Source organism: Theobroma cacao, chromosome 3 (assembly GCF_000208745.1).
Source record: "Theobroma cacao cultivar B97-61/B2 chromosome 3, Criollo_cocoa_genome_V2, whole genome shotgun sequence".
NCBI classification, from domain to species: Eukaryota; Viridiplantae; Streptophyta; class Magnoliopsida; order Malvales; family Malvaceae; genus Theobroma; species Theobroma cacao.
The window spans coordinates 28,245,162-28,258,190 of NC_030852.1; the positions used below are offsets into that span (position 1 = coordinate 28,245,162).

At 37.6% G+C, this 13,029-nt stretch overlaps 4 protein-coding genes across 7 annotated transcripts in view; 2 read left to right on the forward strand and 2 right to left on the reverse strand.

Moving 5' to 3' along the window:
- LOC18605485 (zinc finger CCCH domain-containing protein 63) overlaps window positions 1-3,121 on the reverse strand; it is a 5,106-nt gene extending 1,985 nt beyond the window's left edge. The window contains exons 1-7 of the mRNA XM_018117506.1: window positions 2,390-3,121; window positions 2,194-2,289; window positions 1,528-1,617; window positions 1,324-1,425; window positions 787-933; window positions 509-628; window positions 352-411 (exon numbers count right to left, since the gene is read on the reverse strand). Coding sequence (XP_017972995.1) covers window positions 352-411; window positions 509-628; window positions 787-933; window positions 1,324-1,425; window positions 1,528-1,617; window positions 2,194-2,289; window positions 2,390-2,830 — 1,056 coding nt within the window. The 5' untranslated portion in view covers window positions 2,831-3,121. The remainder of the gene's footprint in view (window positions 1-351; window positions 412-508; window positions 629-786; window positions 934-1,323; window positions 1,426-1,527; window positions 1,618-2,193; window positions 2,290-2,389) is intronic.
- Window positions 5,210-7,102, reverse strand: LOC18605486 (uncharacterized protein ycf20). 3 transcript variants are annotated; one of them, XM_018117590.1, is made up of 3 exons: window positions 6,891-7,101; window positions 6,226-6,424; window positions 5,210-6,107 (listed from the first exon to the last, which is right to left on the reverse strand). In XM_018117590.1, the coding sequence occupies exon 3, from the start codon at window positions 6,065-6,067 to the stop codon at window positions 5,609-5,611; it is 459 nt and encodes a 152-aa protein (XP_017973079.1). In that variant the 5' UTR covers window positions 6,068-6,107; window positions 6,226-6,424; window positions 6,891-7,101; the 3' UTR covers window positions 5,210-5,608. The 3 variants fall into 3 exon arrangements, with proteins under 3 accessions (XP_017973079.1, XP_007038573.1, XP_017973081.1); XM_007038511.2 differs by lacking the exon at window positions 6,226-6,424 and having other exon boundaries at window positions 6,891-7,102; XM_018117592.1 differs by lacking the exon at window positions 6,226-6,424 and having other exon boundaries at window positions 5,210-6,145.
- LOC18605487 (calcium-dependent protein kinase 26) lies at window positions 7,225-10,893 on the forward strand. Of its 2 annotated transcripts, none has more exons than XM_007038512.2 (5): window positions 7,225-7,431; window positions 7,986-8,945; window positions 9,073-9,369; window positions 9,765-10,163; window positions 10,253-10,893. In XM_007038512.2, exons 2-5 carry the CDS (start codon window positions 8,357-8,359, stop codon window positions 10,522-10,524), a joined length of 1,557 nt encoding a protein of 518 aa, XP_007038574.2. In that variant the 5' UTR covers window positions 7,225-7,431; window positions 7,986-8,356; the 3' UTR covers window positions 10,525-10,893. The 2 variants fall into 2 exon arrangements, with proteins under 2 accessions (XP_007038574.2, XP_017972961.1); XM_018117472.1 differs by lacking the exon at window positions 7,225-7,431 and adding an exon at window positions 7,504-7,571.
- Window positions 11,392-12,651, forward strand: LOC18605488. The gene is made up of 2 exons (XM_007038516.2): window positions 11,392-11,966; window positions 12,058-12,651. Exons 1-2 carry the CDS (start codon window positions 11,523-11,525, stop codon window positions 12,331-12,333), a joined length of 720 nt encoding a protein of 239 aa, XP_007038578.1. The 5' UTR covers window positions 11,392-11,522; the 3' UTR covers window positions 12,334-12,651.

The window sequence follows — 13,029 nt, forward strand, 5'->3', positions numbered from 1 at the left end:
TAAGGCTGACCTCATAAACTACAAATAGCAGAGCATAAAATACTCTCTCTCTCTCTCTCTCTCTCTCTCTCTCTCTCTCTCTAACACATCAGACAAAGCCAAGTAGCACTCTCTCCCCTCAATCATCATCTTCATTTTAAATAACCACCCACCACAGCTTCACCTTCCATTCTCCAGTCACTGCCACCTCTAATAACTAGCATAAACTACAAGCACAAGACCATTGCTGATCTCCTCTTCTCTACATTCAGTTTTTCCTTCTCTCATTCTGTCCTCAACCCCTTTCCTTCTTAGGACTAATTGAGTTAAAATCAAAATACAGCATAATAGCGTATAGATGAAAAAACATACATGTTCCTCGTTGTGAGTGTATGTCACTTCCAAGTTTCCATTCTCAGTAGCCACCCACACCTGCACAAAAAAATTAATTTCAAACAACTTTACCTTTAATGACAGGAAAAAAATAACCAAAATAAAATTTCAAAAATAACCAAAAAATAGAATTCACCTTTATTGTTTGGTCCAATGAACATGATAATAGAAATTGTTCCCAGCAAAGCAAGGACATCACAACATTATGGTGCTCTGTCAGAGTCTGTAGACACTGCAAAGTTTCCAGGCTCCAGACCTGGAAGAAAACAACCAATATGTTAGTAATAAAGACAATATTTTAAAAAAGAAAAAGAAAATAAAGGAATAACAACAAAACATACTATTAATGGTGGTATGAAACTACAAAGTTTCTCAATCAGCAATATCAAATACAGATGACAAAAACTAGCTTACCCTTATAGAATGGTCCATGGAACCAGAGTAAAGTCTATTAGCTCCAACAACTAAAGATACAACTGCAAGGGTATGACTTTTAAGTGATGCCGCTGCTTCAAAGCTATTGGTGATGGCATTAAATTTCCATGCTAATATAGTCCCATCCTGCACAAACAGATATTGTTTCCTAAGGATCAGGAATAGGGTGCCAGAGAATAGAGAGATGGAAGTCCTTGAAATGATGTAAGTGCGTTCTTGAGTGGGATTCATCCAGCACAAACTTCAACTTTGACTCCTAAAAAATCAAGCTTTTAGAAAAGCTCATTTCTTAGGTTAAAGTTCTTGCAAGTAAGTCACAATTTACGAGATGATGAATGTCAGAGGGCCAAAAAGAACATGCCTTAATTTGATGAATTATTGTTGCACAGTCTTACATATCGCATAAACCATAATTGAAAACATGATGATTTAAGGTGACCAACCATACAGAGTGAACATGGAATTTTGAATGCAAAAAGGAAAATGAAAGCAATATACTAGTACTTAAAAGATTACCTGTGTCCCAGCGAAGAGCAAATCATTACCCACAACCATAGCATAAACTTGTCCAACAGGTCCAGTAAGACTGAGCTCATAGTTAGTTTGGGTGTTCCATGCCTGCAATATCATTGTTGTTGAGCCCAGTAATGGAAGTTGAAATGAGATAGTAATATAATTAGAGAAAAAAACAACGGGTAAAGAATTTGCCTCACATATTACCTTGACAATATTCGGTATGCCAACAAACAGCCAAGGACCTTCACTAATCATGCAACCCACTTCACCACCAAGATTAATCACACACGTACACTACATAAAAGCCCAAAGACAATACATCAGACACAACTATATTGCTTGGTCTCTATGATGACACTGGTGATATAATTAAATGAAGAAAAAAAGGAAACTACCCAAGCAATCATCCAATCTAAATTTAGGGTTCTCTTTTTAATCTCTGATAATAATTAAGAGAATTTACCTAAATGATAATTGCTAACAAAAGCTAGTACACAAAGTAATTTCCATCAGTAATTGACTCTCCCTTTACTTTCAGATCATAAATTAGTAGGTGATCTGAGTGATCGCTTGAATGTTTAGCAATTTAGTGATTCCATAGACACATAAATACCATCCTTTAAGTTATCTGATAGTGCACAGTTACTAAAAGCAATCGACCCTTGGCATCTTCGCCAGTAATAATTTGATCAGACAGTATACAACTGGATAATTCAGAAGAATTTTATGAAGAATTCTTTTCTTTAAATTGATTTGAATCCCATGCTTAATCGAGTTCCAACAGATACATAAACTTCTTTTCTTTAGGTGCTACTAGAGCTAAATTAAAACCCCAACTATAAAGGATAAAGTGACAAAGTTAAGCACAACCTGACCAGAGTTGGTATCCCAAGCCCTAACAGTCTCATCTTTACTCCCCGTATAGAGCTTATCCAACCCTGCTGGCAGCGCAATTCCACTAACAACCTGTCCACAAATCAAACCCGTTATCATCATCATCAAATTCAGATAGTCCCACAAATTAGCAGCACAAAAACACAGAAAAGAAAAGAGAACAGGCACTTACTTTTTGGTGCCCATCAAGGTGACTCAACATCGTAAAACCTTCCCCTAGACTCCAAGAATGTAAAAACCTACACTTGTCCCCATAATTACAGTTCCCTTGCACCCAATAGTTACATACTTTCTCTGTCTTTCTAACCACCTTATTAGCTCCCATTCTCCCCCAACTATTATGATGATTATTATTGAAGTTCGGGCCTCGTCGTGCGGCCGGACCCGAGAATCCGGAATCATCAGCGAAACGTTTGGGGGCACCCGATCCGTTCGCAGTGGCGGCGGGCCCCGGAGCAGGCAGTTCGCGGTGCAAGAAAGGGCATGGGAAACGGTTGCACTTACCGGCCCGCCAATGGTAACAAACTTTCTGGTGTTTGGAGGAGTCGGTTGGAGCGGTCGAGGGACCGCCGAGTCGGTTGAAGACGCGCCTGTTGCCACCGTCTAAATCCATAATAGCCTACTTTTGTGTCAGTAACAACGGATTGAATCGAAGAAGCTTCAGTTTCTGTGTTGGGCCAGTTAATGGAAGTCTTGGTCGCAAAGAATCCGATCATGAAAGAGATCGCGCAAACCCTAAATCGGACTAAGGCCCGTCGCCCTTGGTGCTGTAAAAATTGAGAGTAAAGTGAAAAAAGAGACTGCTTTTGGGAACGAATAGGAGTGTCGGGACCGGGGGTTTTTATAAGTCCATGGAAGAAGAGGAGAGAGGCAGTAAGGGGGGAGGAAGGAGAAGACAAGATCGCTTCAGCATTACGATTTAACTTTATATTATTAGCCGATCATTCCAGTGGGTTTGGCAATATGGGCTGGTCCGGTTCAAAAAAATACGGGTTGAAAAAATATGGATTGAGCCGGATCAGCTTATTTTATACATGAATCATCAAAACTTCTACCCGAACTCACCTCTGGTCAGCTCATGAGTCAGATTGAGTCAGCTCATTTAAAAAAAAAATTATTTTCATAATTTTACTTTATAAATTTTTTATCAATTATATTATTTAAAGATTTAATAGATAAATTAAATAATAAAAACATGTTATAAATAAATAAATTATATCAAATATAAATAAAATTTCAATCTTTAACATAAATTATAATTTTATAAACATAAATACATAACTAAATAAATAAAAACTTCAAGACTCATTCATATTTTCTTCAATCCTCATTTTTAAATCAAATATTTGAATCTTATTTGAATAGTAATGATGTCTCAAAGATTGAATCATTATCATCTAATATTTATTATCATTAAAATAAAAGAGATAGTAAGTTTTAATTTAATTAAAATTATTAATTTAATAAGTAAAAATTAAAAATATTTAAATATATAAAATAAATAATATTATTGGTAACTAAGTTATTAATTTTATATAGTTAAATATGTAAAATTATTAATTTAAATTTTCTTTAACCTACACTAATCCGAGACAATTCATTGAACAAATGAATTGACCCATTTAGATCCGATTTTAATATGAATCTGAATTTTTAAATCCCAAACTACCTCACTTAAAATAAAAAAGAAGCTGACCTAATAGGTGAGGTCCATTTTGACAAGTTTAGGTTTTGGTGACAAATTGTTGCACGACAGTACTAGAATAAATTGTGAACAAGTGAGCCGCGTAATTGGACTCGACCCATTTATCCTTCCTGACTTGGCCCAATATATCGTATATCATCGTACTACTTTCCAATTTGTTACGTAGCGACTACAAAGGCTTCTTTAGGCCTTTAATAAAAGTGGTTTTAAAAGTACAAGTGACTGAATTAGGTACTTCCAGTTCCAGTTCCAGTTCCAGCCCTAGGAAATGGACAAAAGAAAAGGTGCAAGCAACGATCGTGAACCCAGTAGACCAGATTTAATATTTAATTATTGAGCAGGAGTCCATGAACCATGTAAACCACCATGATATAGTTCCAACACAACTAGAATCGGTTTTAATGGAGGCAACAACTCCAGTGAACTCCCTTACTTCTTTGTTTCGATGTTTTTGACTCCGCTGCAGGCTATTACAGGATGGTTACGTTGGCATCCCTCGGTTTCATCAGAAATTTTCCTTTCTCTTTTCAATTCTATTTATTTAGAGCTGTGAAGAGCCATGCATCTCCGAATAACCGATTTAAGCGAACATGCGTAGTAACGAAGCAGTTTTGAGCACCACGTCTAGCATTTTTGCATTATAAATTTCACAGGCATGCTATGTAAGAGAGACTAAGCTCAGACAAAAATATGCGTCCTGCCTTGCAGTCTTTCCTTGAGAAACTGCCGCTTGAGAAATTAAAGAGCAGGCACCTCTAACAAGACAGGTGGTGTAACCAAAGGGCCAGGTAATGAATCTTCCTTAAGAGACGCATCAAAGACTCACAAAGTAGAGCTAGCTCATGAGCAAAGCCTAAACAACTTGAAGGTATCCAGAAAACTGCAGTACAATACCACCTTCCAAGATTGATCAGAGAGTACCAACATAATAGACCACACAAGTTTTGTCCCGTGGGGAAAATTAGTGTGAGGTGCATCAGTAAGGGGCTACCTTAAGAACAACAACAAATAATGCAACAAGGTTTGCTCATATCATGTATTCAACAGGTTATGAAGTGGGCATGGTGCTGAAAAATGTCATTACCATGGTAATTAAAGAAACAAAATTTGGGAATTGGGATGCATACATATAAAGGAGTCTTACAATATTCATTGGCACAGTACCAAATAAAGCATGCAAATCTGGTTGGAATCAATCACATTTCACATAAATATTAAGCAGTTTGTGCGGTCAATGGATGTGGAATTATGCCAAAACAAGTCACAACTGCAGTTTCCACAGGTAAGTAAACAAAAGCAGCAAAAGACCACGTCCAGCTCAGTAATGATGTTACCCTGGGGAGTGACATTTGTCTCGATAACTATGTAACTAGCTTTACAAAATAACAATTAAGATAATAGAACCATACATCAAAAACCTATTTCGTCTGAGAGTTCTCTTCACCAATATGTAGGCAGACGATAATTTACATACTTACAACAACACAAAAAGAAGCATATATGAATTTAGAGCAAATGAGAAGAAAAGGATTAAAGAGATAACCACAAAACAGGGAAAAAAAAAGATGTGACAGAAGAAGAGGGAAAAAGTGTAGTTTACAAAATATACACCTAAAGGAAAGTCGAGAGTTTTGTAAACTTAATAGTATGAATGACCATCGCAAGTGTTAAGACAACCAGATACAATCAACTGGCAAGCTTAAAAGCATCAATGAAGAGTCCATAGGTGAAACCCATCTTGAAATTGTTGAGAAGAGCAATTGGGAATGTTACCTTTGGACGGCTGTAATAAAACCTTGTCACATACTCTGTCAAGAGCACACATAATACTGCTGCAATCACATCATTGACTCCTAAAGCTCCAAAGGACAGAGAGATTGTTTGTGCAACATAAAAACCACCCAACAAGGAGATTCCACCAAATAGTGCCCTTCGAGAAGGACTTCGAAAGTAATTCCTAGTGATATCTGGCACAAGCCTTATGATATCAACTAGTCTTCGAGGGCTGCCATTTTCTTGCACAGCTCGGATGTTAAGAAACCCAGGTGATGATCGTGAAATAAATAACTTTCGGCGTGAAAGTCTAGTTTGAGGACTCAAACGAAATTTGAGGAGGCTTGCGGATGGCAAAATCATAAGTGCCATTTATAAATTCTTCATCAAAAGGGCAATCAGAATACCACTCCTGGAAAAAACAGGTAGAGGAAAAAGTTGAAGGTGAACCTGGATAGCAGAAAACACAAACAAGAATGAAATGCTCACAGAAAACAAAAAGACCAAATCAAATACACAAATGTATATACCATATATTATTGTATCATGACATAATTGAATTTTGTATCATTTTCAACAAAAGCAGCTATAGACTGAATGGTCTGCAAGCATCCATTAACATATGCGGTTCAGCTGGACAGCTTATGACATTGCATTGTAATGCAAATTTGTGTTCAGAATGCATGTAATGAGATCCTTCATGTCATTAGGAACAGCCCCAATTCAACTCTAGGAAAAAAAAAAGAAAAGCAAAACATTGTTATCATTCACCTATATGGTCAAAATATACTGCTAACTCTTTACTTCTTCCCAGCTCATAACATAAAAATGAACAAAATACTCATCTAACAACACAATACTTTCAGTCTAAATTAGCAAATTCAATTAATTTTTTCCCCAACCAAGAATAAACAAAAGAGTCCAGGCCAAAACCCATTATCCCAAATCACATCTACAACCTAGAACCCAACTTGAGGTAATTCAAAATCCGAGCTTAACAAAAAGACATATGCTTGAATGTCAGCAGCTTATAATGAACTTTGCTTAAACAAACTTTCCGTAATAATCAACAATAGAAGAACAAAAATCCCCATTTCCAAAAAGTTCAATGCTAATCATCTGCAAATAATGCAGATTAGAATAAAATTTGCAAACTTCAATGCCTTCGAATAAGCCTTGGTTAAAGAGTATTTACCTACGAACGGAAACCCATAAGATTCTCCAGCTCCAGCTCCAATTTTGTAAATATGGCTCCTTTGGATACAGGGGGGGCGCTCTTTTCTTTTCCTTTAGACTGGAAATAGAGACGGGGAATAGGGAGGGGCAGCGTTTTTAACTTCACTTCAGTAGAGAAAAACGAAACGTTTCGCAGGTTGGGGTTAGTAGAAGTCAACCCGCCGTTTAACAGAACTTTGACATGAATTCTCTTAAGTAAAAAATAAACATAATTAAACTGAATCAAACTTAAACTTCGGGTCCGAGGAAATTTCAAACAACAGAGCCAAACTAACGACAAAAAACAAAAGGAACCAACAGCCATACCTCAAAGCCTCGAAGCATTGTTTTCGTCCTTTTCCTTTTGAAAAAAGAAAAAATTTCCTCGGAGTAAACTTAAAAAAGAAGAGACCAAAAAGAAGAGCCCGCAGAGAGAGGTCTGCTTGGGGGAGCTTTCTATCACTGCTCCAACGGACTTCTTCTTCTTCTGTGGTGCTCTCTCTCTCTTTATTCCTAGCCAGGTTTTGTTTCTCTTTCTATAATCTTTATAGTGTTTTTTGGTCTGTGTTTTGTTTTGTGTGTTTGAATTTGAAAAGTGGGTTTTTGTTTCTTTGTTTGTGGGGAAGGGAAGATTTTGGATCTGGGGGTGCTTTGTTCTGAGGTAAATTTTGATGGGTTTCTGTTGAATTTTGCTTTTTTTTATGTGATTACCGGCTTTTTAGCTGATGGGTATTGGTGCTTTAAGGTGTTGAGGTGGTTCTTTAGGTGTTTAGGGTTTTCAATTGGTAATCTTTTTTGTTGAGCTTTTGGTATGATAAAGTTTGTTTGTTTCTTATTTGATGTTGGAATGTGATTCGTTTTCTGCTTTGAGCTGGGATTAAAGTTTGTTGAGCTAACAAACTATATTGATGTATTTATGTGAGGTTTTTCTCAAACTGGACTTGCATGGTATTATAGTTCTATTTTAAAAAAAAAATATTATAGTTTCTAATTTAATCCACAAAGAATGGTTTTTTTTTTTGGGAGTTGAATTAAAGTGCTTGATTGAAAGCTGATAATTTCAATCTTTTTACAGATCCAGGCAATCTGATAAGAACTGAGATGAATCCTCGGCTGTGCGTTTAAGATTATGATGTTTTGGGGCACACTGTTCCATTTTAAGGTCATGCTGTCACGAATTCTGGTGTTGTGTTCTTCACAGTGAGTGTTGCTGTCAAAGTTCAACAACTAGCCTTGAAAGTCTTATGTTTTAGGAGTCTTGACCTCACGTATGGATTTGGTGACGACGAGTTATGTGAACAGAAAAATATATAAATCAAAATTTTGACCTAAAATTCGACTTCCTTGATTCTTTGGGAGCTTAAGTTATTACTGCTGCCAAGAACATAGGGTCATAAACGGAGATTCTGAATCATTTTTGGATTGGTTAAAGGGCTAGAAAGTGTTATGGCTGTTGCCAAGAGCAACAGCATCAGTGAAACGTCAAAGCAACCGTGCAATTGCTTCAAAGTTGCAAGCTTGAGTGAAACAATTTTGGAGACTGAACAGACTGCAAATTTGAAAGATCGATACATTCTTGGAGAACAATTGGGTTGGGGTCAATTTGGTGTTATCAGGTTGTGCTCAGATAAGTTGACTAGAGAGGTACTGGCATGCAAATCGATATCTAAAGATAGATTGGTAACATCTGATGATGCAAGGAGTGTCAAGCTTGAAATTGAAATTATGACTAGGTTATCAGGACATCCAAATGTTGTAGATCTGAAGGCTGTTTATGAGGATGAGGACTATGTTCATTTGGTGATGGAGCTTTGTGCAGGAGGGGAGCTTTTCCACCGGTTAGAGAAGTATGGGCGTTTTTCTGAGGCAGAGGCTAGAGTTCTCTTCAGGCATCTGATGCAAGTAGTCCTATATTGTCATGAAATTGGGGTTGTTCATAGAGATTTAAAGCCAGAGAATATCCTCTTAGCAACAAAAGCCTCATCATCGCCAATCAAACTAGCAGATTTTGGTCTTGCAACGTACATTGAGCCTGGTATAGTTATACATTTCTTCTTTCACTTTCTCTAACCAAGAACAATTTTTCTCATAGTGATTGCTTGCTTCCTCAAACATTTTTAGGTTTTTATGTTTTTAACCATTTTGGGTTTTGTTACCAACAGGGCAGTGTTTGCATGGGACTGTTGGGAGTCCATTTTATATAGCTCCTGAGGTTTTGGTGGGGGGATATAATCAGGCTGCTGATGTTTGGAGTGCTGGGGTGATTCTGTACATACTCCTTAGTGGGACACCACCATTTTGGGGTAAGACTAAGTCACGAATATTTGATGCTGTGAGGGCAGCTGATCTGCAGTTCCCATCAGATCCTTGGGATCGCATTTCTGATTCTGCAAAGAATTTAGTCAGGGGAATGCTCAATACAGATCCTTTTCAAAGACTCACTGCTTTGCATGTTTTAGGTAGGCTGGAAATTCACTGCAAACAATCGTCATAAATCCATACTTGGGGCATGTGGACAGTGTTAAAATAGTTGTTTAATTATTATCTTTTCTGGCATTAATGTAAATGGAAACCTCATAATGGGAAGGCCAATTTTATCTATTTGCTTAACACTAGAAGAGTTCAAAGGAACCAATGCAATTAATGTTGGGATTGTGTTTTTACCATAGCCATAATTCTTGGAGTTGCAACACCTTCTGTACTAACTTTCTTTAATTGAATGAAGCTGCCTGTTTGGCTGACTAGTATGAATGGGCCAGTAGGCCCTGAGAAATACTTAAGAGTGTCCCTTTCTCACTTGTTGCCGTAATTTCTCCCTTCTCAAGAAGCTTAACTTTGAATCGTCTTTTTGCAGATCATTTATGGATGAAGAATGATGAATCTTGTCATGAAGAATCAAGTGAGCTTATATACCAAAGTTGTGGAGAGTGGGAAATAGGTAGTGGCACATTCTCTTTGTCTAGGGATCAGGATATCAGCTTTGGTGCTGGATCACCAACCATATGTGGTGTTCAGTCACCTGCACTCACATGCAGAACATCATTTTCTTCTTTCTTGGTGGAGCCATCTACACCTTGCTTCCCCTTGGGTGGATTTTCATTCTGCAGTGGTAATTCTGATACCTTAGAACTTTCTTCTCCTGTTCCCTCAATGCCAAGCTTTGCTTTCTTCAGTCCATGTTCTGTGGTTGAACAAGAGAACTGCAAATTAGATTTCTCAACCACCGTTACCAGAATGGAGACAACTTATGGAGGTAATTTGTGTTAACCATCTTTCAACTCTCCATATTAACATTTGTTCTACATTTGGCATCCCAAATTATGTTTTTGCATCATTGTGCAGATGCAGGTTTAGACAAGGTGCTTGTGTTGCCAGATTCTTCTCCTTGCTGTGGGCCTGAGGCAAGAGAAATGGAGAACAAGGCAGCTGAATTTAGGAGGACAGGGGGATCGAGTGGGTCCAGGATGTTGGCCTTTCACAGCAAAAGGAACCGCACCATTGGTCATGGTGAGCGAGAACAACTTGATTTCATGGTGTCTGAATCAGTTATCCGATGGGCATCATGCACAAATCTCCCAACTGCCACATCCCTGAGGTCGTCTCTTGTGTGTTGAGCTGTTGCTATGAGTCAGGATAGCTCTGATGAGAATTAACATTTGCAGAAATTGCATTTCCATGTAAAAGATTTTATAGCTAATCTTGTATTAGGTAGTGTTTTGTGCCCATGTTGCTGATTCCCGGTGCTTAGCACCAGCTTCAAACGACTGCTGTTGAGTGCTGCTTCTAGCTTTTTCACTGGTTGATACTAGTTAGGAAGAGAGTAACAAGTTGTGGCTGCTGGGGCTTTGCTTGGTGTATAAAGGATAGTATGAAGTTTTCCAGGTTTCATATGTTGGCATTGTATAAATAACAGCAACTGAAATTTTATGTATCTTTTCCTTTGTTATGTTGTGGCAAAAAAATTTAGGCAAACGGTGCCATCATATCAATGGTTTTGTTCAAAGTCATTCCATCGAAGTTGTGGATGCCAATGAAAACTACTTCAAAAACAGAAAAACAGAAGCAAAAGATAAAATCCTGAAAACTGAGCTTGTACTAGTAGGTTTCCCAAGGAAACTTCTATTTGCAATTTGATAACCGAGTAAGGTCCAGTTTGACAATAAGATTTGGCAATTGTGATTTACAGTAATAACGATCGTGACTGTAGCTCTGTGTCTGTTCTTACCGTTACAAACAATGAAACAAAAGAAGAAGAAGATTTAATTTCTTTGGTCCGGTTTGATTCCAGTTATTTTGGACTTAGATTTTGAATATGTAAACGTTAAATTCAGAACCAACTTGGCTCACAAATCACCATGATTGCATCAATTGGACGAAATTTCACCATATTCCATGATTTTTCCAAAGTGCAAAAGATAAGGTCCTAACTTTCCAACAAAAACCAGCCACACAGTTTGATATACTCCATTCATCCATTTGAACAAAAATAATTAGTGCTTTGGGTTATTCCACATGGATTTGCTGATAATATGATTCGATTGCAAGAATACGTGTGCTACTCTTCTTTTCACTTTTCTGAACTCAAAACGAAGCTTTCCATTCCCAACAGAAAATGGGTTGTAAACTGAACTCCTTGGAACCACCAATCTTATGTCAGGTCCCTGCAAGGAAACCACGTTTTAGAACTAGACTGATTGCTTTCTCTTCTTATGCACCAAACAAAGGCGAAGCTGTTTCCACAACCAAATCCATCGAAACCCAGCTGCCAAAGACTGATGTCTATAGTATTAGCTTCAAGACCCTGGGAGCTTGTAAGCTAGGTATTTCCAGATATCCCGACTTTGAGTATAATGCTGAAGGGGGAGCAGGAACTGGAACTGGTACGAAGATCAACGACCGTAATGAACTTTCAGTTAGTTTTGACCTTAAAACACTGTACGTTCCACCACTGACAAGTGCAACAACAAAGTTCCTGGGATTGCCATTGCCACCGTTTTTGAAGATTGACATTGTCCCTCAACTCTTTCAGGGAAACATCAACCAAGAATCTGGCAAGGTAAGCTAAGCTTACTTAAAGTAACACAGAAGTTTGTCAAAGAAGCAAATATTGCATTAATTGAGATGTTTCTTTGCATTTGCTTTCGTAGGTTGACCTGGAATTCTTGGCCAAGTTCTGCTTTTCTGTTGGGAGTATTTACAAAGCACCGCCATTGCTGGTGAAGACAGTTTTAACATCTGAGGAATCAAAAGGAAAGATCAGAAGTGGACGAGGAGAGAGGTTGGATAACAAAGGGAATTGCAAATTGGTTGGAGTAGCCTCTGTTGACCCTATTGATGATTTCTTCATGAATTCTTTGCTCGGTCTTCCCACTGAATGCCTTGCCAAACTGAATGCTGTCATCACCTTATCTAATTCTTCATGAAGCATGCAATTTTCACCACATAAAAATATGTTGTATATATTGTTACAATGTTACTCATGACTATCTAAAGTGTAATAAGTATTTATTTACCCAAAAAAATAAAAAATAAAAAAACTCAGGAAGAGTTACTTGGAACCTCCCCTGTTTGCTGCTTTGAAAAAAAACCCTAATCTGGCATCCGGTGCTCATTGCTCAACCTTTGGTTACAACACCTAGCCTCGGCTAACAACTTATCTTTAAATTTCTTTGATATGTAAGTGAACAATGTACGTTGCAAAGGCACAGTATAACTTATTTATTACCAGTTTCCTAGTACTATTATCTTTGTTGCAACTTACAACAATATAGTTCCTACTGTAACTTACTATTATCTCAGTTATTAGTTCTTTACATCTTTGTTTAAATTTATGATGTTAAACGGGTAGAGTACTACAATGTATAGCAATAGGTGTTTGGGGTCTTCGGGTATTTGTTGTTTTAGGCGTGATGTTGGTGGCAGAACCGTTCTGGGTTACTGCCTTATGATCATTTGCTTGATCATTGCTTGGCTATGCCAAAGTCTTGTAGCATTTTACATGATACTTCATAAAATATGAACATTTTGATCAAGCGAAAAGAAAAATACAACTATTTTCAACCACTCCTGCCTCCTCTTTACGACCCCCAGAACAAAAAGAAAATCCATAATTGAGTTGC

Excerpts from the sequence above, each read along its gene's own strand:
- LOC18605486 (XM_007038511.2), bottom strand. The coding sequence starts at position 6,067 with ATGGCACTTATGATTTTGCCATCCGCAAGCCTCCTCAAATTTCGTTTG.
- LOC18605488 (XM_007038516.2), top strand. The coding sequence starts at position 11,523 with ATGGGTTGTAAACTGAACTCCTTGGAACCACCAATCTTATGTCAGGTC. Across the intron at positions 11,967-12,057 it reads TCAACCAAGAATCTGGCAAG|GTTGACCTGGAATTCTTGGC; the intron begins GTAAGCTAAGCT and ends TTGCTTTCGTAG.
- LOC18605487 (XM_007038512.2), top strand. The coding sequence starts at position 8,357 with ATGGCTGTTGCCAAGAGCAACAGCATCAGTGAAACGTCAAAGCAACCG. Across the intron at positions 8,946-9,072 it reads TGCAACGTACATTGAGCCTG|GGCAGTGTTTGCATGGGACT; the intron begins GTATAGTTATAC and ends TGTTACCAACAG. Across the intron at positions 9,370-9,764 it reads CACTGCTTTGCATGTTTTAG|ATCATTTATGGATGAAGAAT; the intron begins GTAGGCTGGAAA and ends GTCTTTTTGCAG.